This window comes from Podarcis liolepis, assembly GCF_965112155.1.
Source record: "Podarcis liolepis genome assembly, chromosome: 8".
Taxonomy (NCBI): Eukaryota; Metazoa; Chordata; class Lepidosauria; order Squamata; family Lacertidae; genus Podarcis; species Podarcis liolepis.
This window is the reverse complement of record NC_139560.1, coordinates 87,517,594-87,535,945: the sequence shown is the minus strand read 5'-3', so window position 1 is coordinate 87,535,945 and position 18,352 is coordinate 87,517,594. Positions and strand designations below refer to the sequence as shown.

The window sequence follows — 18,352 nt, the reverse complement described above, 5'->3', positions numbered from 1 at the left end:
GCATCCTGCTATGCTCCTCTTCATACCTGGAAAAGCCTCACCTGCCCATCTATCATGTGTAACCAAGCCATTTATTGCTCCTTAAAACCCAGATCCTCTTCAACTTTCCTGTACTACTGCAGTCTCACCACTTCTGCAGAATTTGTTAACTCTCTCACACCTCCTTTATATTCTGCTTTCCTTAGGGCTGGTTCACTCAGGTATGCTGACTACTTGGTGTTTTCAGCCACAACGGAGGATTGCATATGTGAATTAGCCACTATAGATCAAACACCACAAAAATAGCTTCGTATAATCTTGCATCACCTGGGACAAAGGTTTTTCAATGGAACCAGTTCACACATCTAACTTGTGTACTGTTATGGTTGCCCCAAAGGATACTGAAATGGACCAGGATACGGGGCAGAAAAGGACCATCAAAAAGGTCATGGGGTTGGTGCACAATTGCATTCTGGGCTTTCTAATTTAGAAGAAATGCAGTGAAGGAGAGACATGACAGAAGCCTATAAAACCATGCCTGGTATGAATAAAGTAGATTGAAAGAAGTGAACTTAGGGTCCAACAATGAAGTTGATTGATAGTGGATTCAGAAAAAAAGAAAACAATTCTTCATAGAATGCACAATTTCACTGTCCCAAGATATCATGGCCACCATGCACACTCCCTTGTTCCTGCAATTGAGGGGGCACACCGCCAGAGAACTTTGTGGGGGCCCAGCCACTTCACTGAATTTTTTTTGGAGGTCCTGGCCTCCCACCCCCCTACTTGGCACCCTTGGATGGCCAAATTTATTTCAGATAGCAGCCATGTGCATGATCTGGATTGAAAATGCAGTGTGGAGAAAGTTTGTGCAAATGCCATTTCTCCAATGAAAACAGTCACTCTGAAACAGGTATCTTTTAGTAGCAAAAACATGAAGGCACATTCTGGGTCTATGTGGTAAAGTAATGAGGGAAATAGGCATTTGGATCTGGTAGTGGTACTTTCATTGGGTAAATGATATGGGGGAAAGAGTTTAAAACTTAATTCCTTTGCACTCCATTCCCCTCCTGTTGCTTTCATGCCCTCACTGCTGGCTTCCTGGAAGAAGTATGTGGGTGGCTACTCTGGAAAGAGAAATCTGACTGGATGGATCTTGGATCTGATCCAGCAGGGCTCTTCTTCTGCTTTTATGTTGTTAATCCTAGATAAATTCAGGCAGATATTAAATAGTAGAGAATGTAACAGAGTCATGGGTCCAAGCAGAAGTACCAGCAATAACAGTTGTTCTAAAAGCAGGTGTAAATAATGTGCATCTACATAAGAAGATGAGAAGAGAAGACTCCCTGGAAAAGACCCTGATGTTGGGAAAGATGGAGGGCACAAGGAGAAGGGGACGACAGAGAATGAGATGGTTGGATGGTGTTCTTGAAGCTACCAGCATGAGTTTGATCAAACTGCGGGAGGCAGTGGAGGACAGAAGTGCCTGGCGTGCTCTGGTCCATGGGGTCACGAAGAGTCGGACACGACTAAACGACTAAACAACAACAACATAAGAAGAATTTTGGATTCTTCTCAGAGTCCAAAATTAATGTGGTGGGTCATTAGATTTCCACAAGTAATAAAGAGGAAAATAAAGCAAATGGGAAGATGAAAGCCAAATCTTAAAATGATCACAGGATAAAATGCATTTGGTAGCCATTTTCTTTACCTGGACAGATACTAGATTCTGGCGCAGTTCCTTCTTCAGATCGATAAAGCGATCATGATAGATGGTCAAAGCCCAAGGTTCCTTCAAGTAGCTAGTTAAAAAAGAAGAAATTTAGTTAGCGAGTAAGCCTTTCATTAGCCTCTAATAAAGTATTTACCTGCTTTTTTGCTTTTATAAATTACAGTTCTGGACCCATCAGGATAGTTTGTTCATAAAATGCCTCCCATAACAACATGGTCAATCAATTCTTTTAATGGATGTTCCTGATGTACAGCCAGCTTCAGTAATTACATTTAAAGTGGCTTAATTCAGAGCTGTGGCAAGAGCCAGTGAAGAATCCTGATTTTATCAGAATTTAAAAGCCTGAAGACCTGTGAGGAACTGTGTCTCTATTATCTGTCCTCATTTGAGAAAAGCAGATGGCAGGATTAACTGAACTCCTGCATAAACAAATTACATTTGTGTAGACAATGACACAAAGTGTTGTTCATCATTAAGGTTTCTGGATTAATAAAGGCCAGAAAAACAGGACACAACAGTGTTGCAATATGTTCCTTGCACTAGTGCACTGAAGCTAAATTGAATTTATCATACAAGGAAATCCTCAGTGTTTATATTCCCTGCAATAAACAACATAAGAGCTATGAAAACCTATTTTCTGGGCAAATAAATATTTATGTAAGCCACCCAGGTCTTAAGGGGCAGGGGATAAATATGATTTTTTTTTAAAGTATAAGCATATAAAATATAAGCATATCTATTTTAGTAACTACTAGGTGCTGTAATATAAAGGAATGACAACTAAGTTAGTAACAAGTAAACGTTATTTCCAAAGGTCAATTTACACAGCCTCTACACTTGCATACAAGGGACGCGGGTGGCGCTGTGGGTTAAACCACAGAGCCTAGGACTTGCTGATCAGAAGGTCGCCGGTTCGAATCCCCTCGACGGGGTGAGCTCCCGTTGCTCGGTCCCTGCTCCTGCCCACCTAGCAGTTCGAAAGCACGTCAAAGTGCAAGTAGATAAATAGGTACCACTCCGGCGGGAAGGTAAACGGCGTTTCCGTGTGCTGCTCTGGTTCACCAGAAGCGGCTTAGTCCTGCTGGCCACATGACCTGGAAGCTGTACACCGGCTCCCTCGGCCAATAAAGCGAGATGAGCGCCGCAACCCCACAGTCGGCCACGACTGGACCTAATGGTCAGGGGTCCCTTTACCCTTTCACTTGCATAGGGCTGCCACACATTACCAGGATTTCAAAGTTTCCGCTTCGTCAACGACTTTCAGGGTGTCCTGGTTTTCACTTTTTGAAAGTAACCCTAATTTACAGAACTTGGACACCTTTCTTTAGTTCAAGGCAAACAATTCAGACAATTTGTTAGCAACAAGCATAGCTGGAGTGGCCAGGAAAAAGAGCAGAGCTGTTGTGTGGATCAGATCACACAGTTCAACAAGGTGTAGTTTAAGGGCACATAGTACATATGCTGGGATGTGGGAGTGAGGCTTTGTCTTGCAGGCTTCTGCCCCATCTTTCTGTGTAGACAATTCTGTATACAGTTGTGGATTAGCTTCAGCTGGAGACCAGGCCGAGGGTTTGATCCATTATTTCCTACTCAGAGCTGACCCGCCGCAATCCCAGAGTCATCCGTGACTGGACCTAATGGTCAGGGTCCCTTTACCCTTTTAATTTAGGTTCATTAATCTCAATGAGTTTACCCAAAGTAAATGCAACCCCTGGTTTCCAGTCCGTAGGCTAGGAGAGACTCGATATGTTGGTGTAGTGTAATGCTGGAGCCAGTGTGGCGCAGTGATTAGAATGTGGGACCAGGGGACCAGGGTTCAGTTCTGTCCTGGGCCATGGAACTCACTAGGTGACCTGGGGCCACTCGCTGCCTCTCAGCCTAGTCTACCTCACGGGGTTGTTGTATAAATTAAATGAGGAAAGAGAGGAAACGTTTATGCCACCTTGAGCTCATTGCAGGAAAATATAAATGCAATAAAGAAATAGTAACAGAAATAAATTGGGATAGAGTTTCAAACTGGTGAAAAATACAAACCTATGAGGCCTCTCTCAATTCAACAGTGGTTCCAGGAGAATATGGGATTTTAATCATGGATAAAAGACATACAATTTTCAGACTATTTTGTTGAGCTAGTATTCCTCTTCCTTTTATATTCAGAAGCCATGAAACAGATTTACTCCTGGACCCATCCACATTTACTAGATGCCAGAGGACAGTAACTACCTGAAGATCTCTGATTTGATTTGAGGTTGTGTAACAAAAGTATTATTATTAATGATAACTTATTTGACTTTGTTTTTTATAACAATTGCCTTGGCTTTAACGATCCTTTTCATTTGCTTTCTACATTGCCAAAACATTTCATTTCCCCCTAACACAGTGCTTTTTTCAGGGGTACTCAAAGAGTATGCAGTACCAGTGTGTTATGTACTGAAGTTCTCACCCTGGGCCAGCAGGGGGATACTGTAGATAGTTATGCAAATAAGGGATCAAAAGTGATGTTCAGTGATTGGATAGTTTTAGAAAATTGTTACAGTTACATTGTACTGGTGCTCTATATAAGCAGGCTGACTGAACCCTTCAGTTCAGTTCTGTCCTGGCCTGTGAATAAACAAGAGCTGTTTGAAGAATCGCTGATATGTTCACCCACAACTTAACACAGTGCCTCTTTTTTGTTGTTAAAAAGTGTGGCACTTACTGTAACAACTTCATGGTGAGTACCGGCACCTATTTTTCTAGAAAAAAAGTACTGCCCCTGCCCAACTTTGCAAAAATGACCAGATTGTATTTGGCCAAAATTTTGCTTTATACTCTGGTCATCTCTCAGCTCGACTACTGCAGCCTTCTTCTCCCTGTGAATTCCCTGCCAGATAGATGTCAGTCCTCTCATTCTATCCAAAATGCTTCCTTGTTTTTTCTGCACACCAAAGGAAGTATTTACTAAGACGTAATTTAGTAACTGGGATCATGCTTGCTGGTTTGTGTACAGCACTACCTTTTCCTTATGCTTCAGACTTGTGCACTCCCTTCCCCCCTCCCTTCCATAGTTTGAGATAACTGTAGGGTGGTATGATGTAATAAATGGGCAAACTATGGTTATTACAAATTATACCTTGCCTTCAAACCAGCAAGTGAAAGTGAGCTTTGAAGTAGTTTTTAGCTTTTGGTTTGTAGGCAAAGTAGGGCAGCTGACCAACACAGCTTGTCTAATTCAGATGCCACAGCAAGAAACACTAATCCCAAATTATGGGACAGAAAGGGAAGAAGGCGTGTGAGCACATGTAGAAAGAGGGAGAGGGCGGAGGGTGTCAGCCTTCAGGAATTCTCCCAATTACTGAACGATGGTTTAGCAAGCACTTGCTTTGAGGATAGAAAAAATGTTATTAATAAAAAAGATCGATTAATTCTGGTACAATGAGCGTTTCTCATTTTCTATATCGTTGGTACTAATTACAGAGTTAACAGCTATTAATATTCATGAGTTAATGTTCATGAATATTCAAGAAGGGGGAGATTGCTTCTTTTAAAGCCGGTTCACATATGACCAGTGCCAATGAAAAAAATGCCAGGGATCACATTCTCCCTGGCACCCAACATTTACTCTGAACCAAGGTGTAAATCTGTAAGCCTTCAAGAATTCACAAGTCTAAGGATGCTGCTGCCTGAGGAAAAGGGAAGGGACCAAATATTTTATTTCTTGTTTAGAATGTGTGTAAGCTGTTTCCTACTGAAGGAAGAGGTCAGGGGTCAGCAAACTTTTTCAGCAGGGGGTCTGTCCACTGTCCCTCAGACCTTGTGGGGGGCCGGACTATATGGGGGGGGAATGAACGAATTCCTATGCCTCACAAATAACCCAGAGATGCATTTTAAATAAAAGGACACATTCTACTCATGTAAAAACACGCTGATTCCCGGACCATCCGCAGGCTGGATTTAGAAGGCGATTGGGCAGGATCTGGCCCCCGGGCCTTAGTTTGCCTACCCATGGGCTAGCCTATCTAGTGCCCTTTGGGGTGGGACAGTTAACTGGAGAAGGCAGCTAAATCCCTTTTCTAAGGCTGTTGAGATTGTGACAACCTTTTTTGCACAAAGTGAAGTGCTGCTGGCTAAGGAGCTGCCATCCAACTGCTGCAAAAGAAAGTAGATGCTGAAGAAGAAGAAGAAGAAGAAGAAGAAGAAGAAGAAGAAGAAGAAGAAGAAGAAGAAGAAGAAGAGGAGGAGGAGGAGGAGGAGGAGGAGGAGGAGGAGGAGGAGGAGGACAGTTGATTTTGGGACATTTGAAGGACCTAAATTAGATTTTTTAAGCCTGGTCATTTTGTTTGACCACCTCAATATTAATTACGGCCTAAAAAACCCCCAACAACCTCTTGCTTATTTCCTTGAGACTGTGTGGGTTTGCATGTCTGATATGCAGAAGCAATTAAGTAAAAACAAATGGTAAGAATCCGGAAAATCGCAGCAAAATCAGGCAACAGAAAGATCTAAAATAAATTTCTACAGCCTGCTAAAATAAAAATGTCTTCAGTTTCTAACAAAAATGGCTTAAGGAGGGGGCCTGACATATATTCCAAATCTGAAGCACACTACAGAAAGAGTCCTGTCATTCATGCTTGGGATGACACTGAGAGAGGGACTATCTGAATCCTGAATCCAGTAAACCCTCTAGCTAAATATAACCTGTGTTTCTCACCCTCAGTCTCCTGTCTACAATACAGGGATAATAACTCTGATCTCAATGCATGTAAAAGCATTTTATGCAGATTAAAGGGCTAAATAAACACTAAATATTATTTAACAGTTTGCAATTGACATTCAAAAAGGACAGGAATATGGAATATACATTAACAACTGCTCAAAGGTTTACCTAATCAAGTTTACCTAATCATAAATTTTTAGTACAAGGAAGCTTTTCAAATTCTAATCCCTGGATTTCTTGGTAGTCTAGCTGCTCATTAGGAGCACAGTTATTCATTAAAAACCTGGTGATGTAATACAGAAAATAAAGATCTAATGCTTCCAAATATTCATTGGCCATTTATATTTATCTTTTATACACGTATGAATAGTATGATTCAAGGTTAGGATTTAATTCTAGCAGAATAGGAAAGCTGTTAGGGCTTTCATGTATTACTTTGCCTTTATTCTGTCTCTTCAAAAAATGCACACCTATTTACCTCTAATTAGGGTGCAAAGTGTACTGAGTGGCATTAGGCATATTCAGCCATGCTCACAGCTTCTCTTTTTGACAGAAAGGAAAATTGATGGCAACCTTAAGGAAGCCTTCAGGGTGAACTGAAGCGTTAAGGTGGAATCCTTTTCAATACAAACATGTCCTGATAATGCTTTGGAACTACCAGATTCCACAGAACTGCACATCATGTTCTGGCTTTAAGTAAACAACAAGCCTGATGTTTAGAACGTCTGTTTTACATCTAATCTTCATATTCAGCATCCATCCCAGGTTTAATATAATCCCTTAATTGCAATGAGGATTCTCTCTGTAGACTTTTTTAATGCATATATTTTATCAGTACTGTAAAAATAAAAGGAAAGCCTCACACTGTGTGTCCCACACCCTGCTTGCTTTAGGGATATCTTTGTAATATTTTTCCCCTATAACACTATAATTGTATAATTTAAGAGTCTATTACTCACAACTAACTAAGAGGCATTGTAAAAAGTTACTATTGTGTTTGGGTTGAAATTTATTATTAACAACTAGAGTATAATTGGAAAAATATTGGAAGAGTTATTCAACTTGCTTCTAGGTTTCAGCAAATGGCTGAGGAAAATGTGGCAGACTGCCTTGATGAATAAGTGAACATGTTTTAGGCATCTGTGAGACTGGAAAATACGCTCAACAGATGGTTTTTCTGTCACTTGATCTCCTTTTTTATTGGAACAGGGTTAAATCTGAAGAATATTTACAGCCAGAAGTGTTAGTGATGATTTAATAACGTCTTGGATATATTTTGATTGGAAATATATTACAGGTATATTATGGGAGAGGTGGATTACATTTTCTATTAACGTTTGTGTTAACTTTTACTTGACTCAATTTGTTAATCTCTTCTTGTTTTTATCCTTTCTGTATGTATTTTCACTTGTAAAATTCATTAAAAATGGAGGTAGGGGAAGAAAATTCTATCACAAAATTTCTTTTTTTTTTGAAAAATGATATTTATTGAGAATTTTAAGGTTACAAAGAAATAAGAAGGAAAAACCAAGAGAAAAAAAGGAAAGAAAAAAGTAGATAAAAGTAACAATTAAACAATACAAATCAATAAAAACCAAAGTCAAAAACAAAAAAAACAAAACACACAATACATCAAAATCAAAAAGCAAAAATAAACAAAAAAATTAAAAACAAATCCAATATTCCCAGATCCTTAACTGTCATTACCTTATTTCATCGACCTCCTCGCACCTCCCTTTTTTGTATTCTAGTTATTAATTATCTCAGCAAATCCTTTCCATCTTTCACAATATTCTGTCATTAAATTACCTTAATCTATTTTAACCTTATCTTACCATAAAAAGTCCTAAAACTTAAATCTTATTTATACCAAATTCTCTTAACCATTACATATTTTTACGTAATTCTTTTTAACATTTCTGCTAAAGCCCAATAATTTCATTCCAACATTTTTCTAATACTCATTAATTTTACAATACTTTTCTAAATGAATTTTTAAAACTTTCTTCCAATCTTCATCCATCGTCTCTTCTTCATGGTCTCGGGTTTTGTCAGTCCTCTCTATCCCATCCATCTAGTCCATCAACCTGGTGACCTTATGTCCAAGGCTCTTAAGTCTTTTCCATGTCCCTTCCGCAGGTCTTCTTCATATTTATACCTGTACTTTACTTTGTCTTCTGCTCCTTTCACTCTGGGAGACTCCAGCTTGACAATATTTTTGTCCCTTCTCGACAACTCAGCCCCTTTTCCATAGTCAACACCGAAATCCACGTGGTATTTGAAGGCATGTTTCAAGGCCCCTCCAAAGTTAAGGGCCCCCACAACTCCGAGCTCCCCCCAGCCCAAAGCCAGACTTGAAAAATCAAAACATCCCTGCATAGGGGGGGGGGGTCCATCCAGCCCCCCATCTCCAAGCCAAACAGAACTCCATCTCTCCAAATCTGACTTTTTCCAGGTTCATTCGTCAAATCCAACAACTCATGTTCCTGCTGGGCCACAGCTCTCTCCATCTCTGCCACCTCCAGCAACAGCCTCCTCCTTCATCTCATCTGTCAAAGCACATTCCTGGATTAATTCCTGAGTGGGTTCTATATAGGTACCCACTGCCTGTCCAAAATTTCTGATCGCAACAGTCATCAAATCCATCTTCTCATGTAACTGTTCCAATAAAGCACTTGTCTTGCAAAAGGCAAGCACCAGAGCCTCCGAGTACATTATTGTTCAAGGTCGAAGTCTGGTCCCACGATCTTAATCTATTACAGCTGCAAAGCTCCCCAGTTCGGTTTTAATAACAGTTTCACAAGCTCCCTCTAGGGGAAACAATTTCTTTTTGTATCCATCCTTTTTTTTTTTTAAAGCAGATCTAGTAACAAAGTTTTCATTTTTCGGATATTTTGTCAATATTTTGTTCCTTTTAAATGCGAAGGGGAACAATGGAATCAAAATGTTTCTCTTCTTTTAACTATCTGTCAAAAACGTTTGTCCATAGTCAATGAACTTCCCCAGAACGTCTGTCCTGACACCCCGCTCCCAGGTTCAAGACGGTGGAAAATTGCCTTTCTTTACTCTCTCTTCTGCAGGTTTAAACAGTCTAAAAAAGGTTCCCCCCTCTTCTCCTGCTTCCAAGGGGGGTTCAGTAATTTTAAATGATGAAATTTTGGTCCTTTACAGACGATTTTCTAAACTCTAGCTTACCGTGTCTTTGCTTCAATCTATCTACAAAAAGCGGAAGGCGGACTTCCTGTTTAGACCTTCCCGCTTCAGTGCCAAATTAAAAAAATTCTCAATCCAATTTTCCGTTCTACTCACAGGCAGTTGTTTAAAATCCAATTGTCCACAGGAAAAAGTCAGCGCTCTCCGGCAACAGCAAAGCGGCTTCACTCCGTGAAAGAAGCAGTCGATTCAAAGCACCGCGCCACTCACCCCACGTCGCTCCGGATCCCCAAAAACCGGGTTTCCCCGCGAGTGGGGGGGCGCAGAGGTGCCAGCCGAATCCCACGTCCACAGGCTTCTCCCGCCTGTGGTTTTTAATGGGTCTCCGCCTCGCCGTGGCGGTTCAGACCCTGTTTTCCACGGAGCGGATTCCTCCCGATCGGAGGAAATCCGCCATTGCCAGAGGCGCCAACCCGGAAGTCCTATCACGAAATTTCTTAACAACATTGACGCGGGGGGACAGGGATGCGGGTGGCGCTGTGGGTAAAACCTCAGTGCCTAGGACTTGCCGATCGTATGGTCGGCGGTTCGAATCCCCGCGGCGGGGTGTGCTCCCATCATTCGGTCCCAGCGCCTGCCAACCTAGCAGCTTGAAAGCACCCTCGGGTGCAAGTAGATAAACAGGGACCGCTTACCAGCGGGAAGGTAAACGGCGTTCCGTGTGCTGCGCTGGCTCGCCAGATGCAGCTTGTCACGCTGGCCACGTGACCTGGAAGTGTCTGCGGACAGCGCTGGCTCCCGGCCTCTAGAGTGAGATGAGCGCACAACCCTAGAGTCTGTCAAGACTGGCCCGTACGGGCAGGGGTACCTTTACCTTTAACATCCTCTTCATAGTCCAATGGAAGTATTATTATATGCACTTTGATTCTACCCATAACGATCAAATACCATACAAGTGTATGAGTAGATAGCATTTGGAAATATGAGAGTATTGCCAAACTCCTCTAGGTCTCACTTATATAGGATATGGGCCACAGGAAAAGCTCTTACACATGTAATATTTCCATGTATGACTCATTCATGTGTTAATCTTAACATGCCAGTGATCAATAGTCCAGGTGGGTGCAACACTAGGAAGCTCATGTTACATGCAATGGGCAATGGGCAAAGTGCATTAAAATGCAACCAATTAGCCACGCAGAGCAAGCTTCCATTGGCTGAGAGATTACCAAGTGGTCTGCATCTGATTCAAATCATGCCTTTGGTACCTGCAACTAGACAAAGGGGATTGTGTTTGTATGTCTCCCGAGAGACAACTGGGAAGTGGGTACTGGAACTTGTAGCTGTGCCGCATTGATATCAAATAGAACAGGGATTCATTTGTGAGTATGATTTCATTCTAAATCTCACTATACTTCAAGGAATGATAATTATCTGCACTGATATTCAAAAGTGCATTACCATGCCTACTTTCCAAATTGCTGAAGCAATTTTACAAAACTGAAATCAATTTACGTTTCCAGTGCAGGGGTAACTATCAAATGTAAAGGAAAAGCTCCATAAAAGTGTAGCTAACATCATGAACTCAACTGAGGTACAACAGTCTAACTTGTATATGCAATACAGGATAAGTCACACTGTTAGAACTCATAGGATGCATGTCTGTTGTGGCCTAGTTGTCACTGTTAAATTTAGAAATTTAATTAATTTTGAAACAATTTTGCTATCATGAAATCTAGCTCTACAGGGTTAAAGACTTCAACCTGATGAGTGCAAGGCAGTGAGAAAATTCATGGTTAGATATGGCCTCTAATTTAAAAGATAATTTGCATGTCACAGACAGGCAAATTAACTCCCAGGTGACAGCTGTTTTACTGAGTTCATTCCTGGCAATGGATTTTGTGTAGAGGAAAAATATAATCCTGCTACAAAAGGATGAAAATAAGCACTCTTCTGCCTTACAAAAAAAAAGAGACAAAAAGTATGCATATGAAACTTAACAGTACTACTGACAAATTTTATTTCTTTATTAAAACAATTTATATACTACTTAATTACAATAGTCTCTAAGCAGCTTCTAAAGACACAATATAAAAAGAAAAATCAGCTAAAACTATAAAATAAAATTTCAATTAAAATGCTTCCTGGAATTAAAAAAAAATCCTTTTCAGAAGGAGCCAGAAGTTCTGAAGGGGTGGTATACAGTACTAACTTTATTGTATCTTTTTCCTAAACTTGTTATCTCCTCCAACCATGGGGAAAGCTACAATAAAAATTAAACAAAACAAGCCAAAAATAAATAAATAAGCCAATATAATATTTTTGTATTTCCTGCCCAAGGAAACTATACAATTAGATAATCCACAACCCTATTTCCAAAAAGCAAGAAAGATGCCGTGACCTCCCTGTTGAATAGATGCCTATGTAAATTGGATATTTTGATAAATTTCCTTGCGCTATTGTGACATTAATGATACTACCAGGATTATGTAAAAAATTCAAGAGGTTTATGTTGCTTGCTACAACCATCTCTGCTGTCTTGCAGGTAACAGGCAAGCCAGCACAGAATACTTGCATAAACAGGTACCACTGTGGCAGGAAGGTAAACAGCGTTTCTGTGTGCTCCAGCACTCGTCAGGGTCCTCCATGCATCAATAGCTGTTTAGTCCTGCTGGCCACATGACCCAGAAAGCTGTCTGTGGACAAACGCCGGCTCCCTTGGCCTGAGGCAAGATGAACACCACACCCCAGAGTCCCCATGGACTGGACTTAACTGTCCAGGGGTCCTTTACCTTTACTTGCATGAGTATTAGTTGCAGGGCATTTTTTTCATCTGGAACTTGCCAGAACTCAGTTCCAGCACCTCTCAGGTGGGCATCATTGCCATTATAAGAGTATGAGGTGAGTTCTGGCACCTCTTTTTCTAGAAAAAGTAGCATGAGGTAGTAGTCAACTAGGTTTTACTCAGAGTAGGCTTCCTGATATTAATGGATGTAAATTAGATGTATTCATTGATTTTAAGAGGTGTACTCTGAGTAAAACTTAATTGAACACCACCCATGGTCTCAAAGCATACTGATCTTGGGAATTTCCATCACCAGCATTGAATGCAGATCGGTTAAGATATTAATAGTGTTTGCTCTATACTACAAACCATCAAAGAAATGGACTAGATTCTTACTATAAGGAGGCCTGGGTTCAGTTCCTCACTCAGCCATGAAGCTCACAGAGTGGCTTTGGGACAGCCACCAACTCTCAGTGTAACATACTTCACAGGCTTGTTGTGAGGATTAGTGGAGAGCAGGGGCAGGGAAGAGGACAATGCCTTTATCACCAGCAGCTTCATCATTTTATGTGTATGCCACATTTCCATGGTAAACAGTTAAGTTGTGGGTGAACATATCAGACGACACAGCGATTCTTCAAACAGCTCTTGTTTATTCACAGGCCAGAACAGAACTGAACTGAAGGGCTGTTTATATAGAGCTCCACTAGAACGCAACAGTAACCACTTTCTGTAACTATCCAATCACTGAAAGTCACTTTCGATCCCTTATTTGCATATGTGGACCTGAGTGAAATCTATCTACAGTATCCCCCTGCTGGCCCAGGGTGAGAACTTCAGTACATAACATAAACCATGCTGAAGTCAGCTCAAGTTTCATTGGAATAGCACTGTAAATATTAAAAAAACACACACACCCCAATGCAAACCAGATTGCTAAAACTGCTGCGACACTTGTACACTCATTCAGCATCCATTGGCTCACATTGAAACATTAAGTTCCTGGAAGGAAAAGTGAGGTGTAACTGTTAAATAAATGAATGATAAATCAATTAGTCCGGCAGTACCAGGGGAGCTGGGATTTATCTGTGCAGTGCTCTCCATGGACCTTGTGTTCATCTAACCAGACAGGGGTTCTTATTTCTGCTCCTGCCTACAACCAGGAGGAGGAGCTTTGCCAAAAGTGCCCCAATAATAACTGAATTAAGACAGACTTTATATACTAAAATTAACTCACCTGTAGAGATCTGTGATCAGTCCTTCCCTCCAGCGAGAACAAAGATTATTAAGAAGACGCTCGTGCTGTGCAAATAAACAGATGTAGTTGGAGACAGGAACAGGATCCTTTGAAAAGCAGGTAATTGTTTCTATCATACTGTACTGGTTGACATGTATTCTGAAGTAGTTTCCCTTTATCGCATCTCCTGTTGTGATTGCCATCCCCTGTGATAAATTAAGAAAAGAGTTGTGACAGCAGACAGAGGAAAACAAAGTTGGACAGCATATTGCTAAAGAGGGATTAGCAAACTCTGAGGTGTTTTATCATCAATACTCTTGGATATCTAGGAAGTTGTGGGTTATACACAATAACACCGTCTGTCTTGCTATTCGATGCAAAATTAGCTGTAGTTAAATGTTAAGGGTGGTATTCAGCTAAGTCCTACTCAGAGCAGACCTATATCTGGCAACCTCAGTGAATCTACTCCGAGTAGGACTGTCACTGAATATCACCCTTCATGTCCTGTGTTTTTACTGAAGAAGACATACACCAGGTCACCCACAACACTGGAGGGCACTGAGTAAGGTTGTCACCTTACCCTAAATACACAGAGAAGTTCAGGTGGTAAAGTTTTCACTATCATTGCATCGCTATGTGCGGCTTACAATACAGCCACAGATTTCCTAGAAAACTGAAAGCTGCAGCAGTACCAGATCACATAGGCCTGCTTTACACGACTCACATATTTTTAGAACTTACATAATTAGGTTGGGATTCTTGTACATCCAAGCGAGAGGGAATTCCAGGTTTAAAAATATGCACATAATTATATTTTCCAGGTAGAACACCACCTGTCAGAAGCAATGAGAGGTGTTGTGAAGATCTCTATAATGGCTGCCAGCATATATGACAGCTAATTTGTTAATCATAAAATATGATAATTCCACGTTAAACTCTTTGTTACATTTTTTTTGTTATTTCTAAAACAATGCCATGGTGATTGGAGCAAGAACAGGTAGTACCTTGCTGTTGTTTCATAGGTTCATCTGAACCATGTGTAAGCACCTAGAACCCCTGGAATCTTACACAGCTCAGTGATAGTGGTGGCATGGAACTATATCTATATATGAATTTGCACTTGACATCTATGTCAGATGTTCATGAGAAAAAATTCTGCCTGGGGAAAAAAATCCTCCTGATATTAAGATATAGGAAAAATATTTTTCTAAACTGATACTTCATACACCCTATACCAGGGGTTGTCAACCTGGTTCCTACCGCCCACTAGTGGGTGTTTCAGGATTCTGGGTGGACTTTTTGGGGTTCTACGGCACAAGCTGAATCCTCCTTCCATCGAGCACTGGTGGGCGGTGAGGAAATTTTACCACCAAGAAAGATGCATTCGTGGGTGGTAGGTATGAAAAGGTTGACTACCCCTGCCTTATAGAAATGTTCATTTCCTCCACTTCACATTTCATGCTGCACAAGATGAAAATATTATAGAAATGCTAGACAATGAAAAGGAATGTTCTTGGCCCACCTTGAACTTTGCACCCCTTGTATATAGGGATGAGTCTATCCAAATCTTCTGGGGGTTCAAAAACTGGCTCCAGAGTTGGATCAAAAAGATTTAGCATGGTTGCAGCAAGCTGGAAGCCAACCTCCTTTGAGCTGAAATTGCTGTGTGTCCATTCATTGGCATAGTATATATTGGAGAACTTGGTTAAAGAACCTGCAGCTCTGATGGCGATATCATTAGTATGGAAGTTGGTATCAATCACAAGCCTCCCGTCGTAAACAAGGCATGCATCATTAATTGCCTTGAAGGTCTCATAATCCACTCTCTTTTCAGTAAAGTTAAAGAATGCCTAAAAATAAGGCAGTAATTAGTCATCCTATAAAACAGGCAGCGCCAAGATGGTGTCCTTCAGATGCAGCTACACTAATCATCATGCTTGAAGGCACCTACTTTCAGCTAAGGGGCAGGGACTTTGAGTCTGGAATCTGCAGGGGTCAGCTGTGCAATTCCCATGGGGAACTCTGTCACACAGCTGATGCAGTTGCACCTCTACCTGTCTCACACCTAACGTCACATATGATAGTTATGGTTTGGAGAAAATGGCTTGTGGGCCAAATTGGGACTTATGCCAGACCAAATGTGACCCTTGGGCGGGAGGTTCCCCATCCCTGCCATAAAGGGTTATTGTGCCCCATTGAGGGACATCAAGTTATCAAGTCCACACATATGTTAGAGAAGGTGCAACAACCTAGGCACATATTTTCATATGCATTGGGAATGACTACTGCTTCATGCATTTTAGTTATGTGTCTTTAAGGAGATCTCAGAAATTATGGGGTGAGAAATATTGATGGATCCAATTAGCACTTATTAGCTTAAATAAAGCTCTGTTGTTCAAGGATCTGATTATTTGCTTGATAATAGCAGGTAGGCTTGAGGCTGCTAAAAAATGGAAGTCTCCTTGGACATTGTCATGGTATGAAAGGGTGTGGAGCATAGCATAGCCCAGCAGAAAAAAACAGACTTGTTCTGTTTAGGGCAATTGGAAATAACAAACACTGAATCTTTTGATACAACTTGGAATAGATTTATTCATTTATTTATCAGTAGAGGTGGATCTGGCCAAAATGTTCCATAATCTAAAGACATACATGGTCTGACATATGTCCACCATGTTGATTCTCTTGAATAGAGATATCAAATTTCCAGTGATATTCTCTTAATCTAATTCAATAAGATCAGCACAAGGGGCAGTCTCAAAGTAAATTTTGTCACTGCTATTATTATATGTATAATTTTCCTCCGAAAATCATAGGTGACTCGACATTCCCACCACATATGTAATAATTGCATAGTTTTAGCTGAGCACTTCCAGCATTTAAAATGATTTATGAGTAGATTTTATTGAACCTAGCTCAAATTAAGTACCAGCATAAAAGCTGTTTATATTGAGCTTTTCTTACTGATAAGCTGAGTGAGGATTCTCTCACAGAGATCCAAATCTTGACCAATTTCTGCATGGAAATACTAAACCCCAGATCTCTTTTCCACCTTGTTCTGACTACTGAGTCCCTTTTCCTAAATCCATTAACTATAATTTTTGGTCGAAATACTATTTGCCATATTATCTGATGTAATTTCCCCCCAAGGAACCATACCTTACCACACAGGTTGAACCTACAAATTTAGACAGCAGATATTGGAACCATGGGAAAATCTGTTCTCTTGTTTTTTTTGACTAATTACATGTCTTATTAACATCAGTCCATTATTTACTAGATACCCAAATTTATATATCACATGTTTTTCCAAGTTAAAAAAATCCAACAGCTGATTGACTCAGATACGATGACTTAATATAGATAAAAGTACAAAATTTCCCATTTGTACTTGACCCATTTTTTCAATAATGAATGTGGAATTTAACTTTGTTTTAATAAATTTCCCCTCTCATTTTTAGACGTTCACCTTAATGTTTCAAATGGGGCATTAAGTTGTCCAACTGATATGAATCTTTATCCTATCTTGTACAAGCCATATTTTTAATCAAATTCAGCTAGTATTATTGGTTACTCTTGTGAGACATATCCTGCTATATACATTTATCAAGAATTTTCTGCCAAACTTTTAGTTCCTGTGTATTCATTGTATGATCGCAGTCTTGATAGCATTTATCTGAGGCATTCATGACAAATTCAGTTTTTCCTATTTACAAAAATCCACTTTTTTTTTTAACAATAGTTCCCTCTCTTTTTGATATTGTTACCTAATTTTATACATATGTGTATAACCAGTTGGTTACTAATTTCCAGCGTATAATGTTGAGCAAAGGGACCCCAAGTGAAACAATTTCCACTTTCTGATTGTGTATTTTATATGCTGATACAGCTCCATACTTGTCAATTATTTGGAACCCATGATTTAAAGATTCCCTAGGGCTTTCTAAAGACAATGTGGCATCAGTTGTATATAGGAAGATCCTAATCTGACCCATTTTAAGCTTGATCCCTCGTATTTGTGAATCTTCCATTGTTGCAATGGTGAATGGTTTGATTGCCATAGCAAATTGGAATAGGGAAGGCAGATAGCCTTGTGCTGTAATTTTCTTAAATTAAATTGCTCTGTTTATTGTCTGAAATGCTTTGTAAATTAGGAAACCCATACTGTTCTTCCTGGGACTCTTTCCCCTTTGGGTATCTTTTTGGTGACATCTTAACTGAGATCTTACTGCTCCATAAATTTCTGACTTATGTACAAAACACAGTAATCCATTAATTTATCTATTTCTTCCTTTCATTATTAGCATAAACAAACATAAGCAAAACCAAAAACATAGCATATAGTTACAATTTCCTAAGCACTCCCCAAGTATTAATTTAATTCATCAGTTGACTCTAATCAACATTTAAACCAAATAATTAATCAAAACACCAATTATATTATTTTAATGGGGGGGGGAGAATACATTAATTTAATTCCTCAGTTAAGTCATTTCTCACCTGTCAAATGTACTTGACCATAATGTGTGCATTTTGATAATCATCTGAATGTATGTCCACTGAAAATAATGAAATACAGATGGAGAACATCTGTATCCAGATGGGCATCCAAGTGATGATATCATTCACCTACATTGTATTAATATTTAACAGGGTGTTGATTCCGAATGTGCATCTAGATCCACATTCTTTTTCTCAGCTGGTCAAATATAATTGCACAGGGCTAGGCTTGGAGGACGTTGAAACCACAAACAGAATGTGGAAGCATTT

The 18,352-nt window shown here is 40.1% G+C and overlaps 1 protein-coding gene across 2 annotated transcripts in view; it reads right to left on the bottom strand.

The window, feature by feature from the left end:
• CFAP61 (cilia and flagella associated protein 61) overlaps positions 1-18,352 on the bottom strand; it is a 139,340-nt gene that overhangs the window by 4,076 nt on the left and 116,912 nt on the right. For both annotated transcript variants that reach the window (XM_083519052.1, XM_083519053.1), the window contains 4 exons: positions 15,105-15,432; positions 14,324-14,415; positions 13,583-13,788; positions 1,691-1,781 (listed from right to left, as the gene is read on the bottom strand). In XM_083519052.1, coding sequence (XP_083375178.1) covers positions 1,691-1,781; positions 13,583-13,788; positions 14,324-14,415; positions 15,105-15,432 — 717 coding nt within the window. The remainder of the gene's footprint in view (positions 1-1,690; positions 1,782-13,582; positions 13,789-14,323; positions 14,416-15,104; positions 15,433-18,352) is intronic.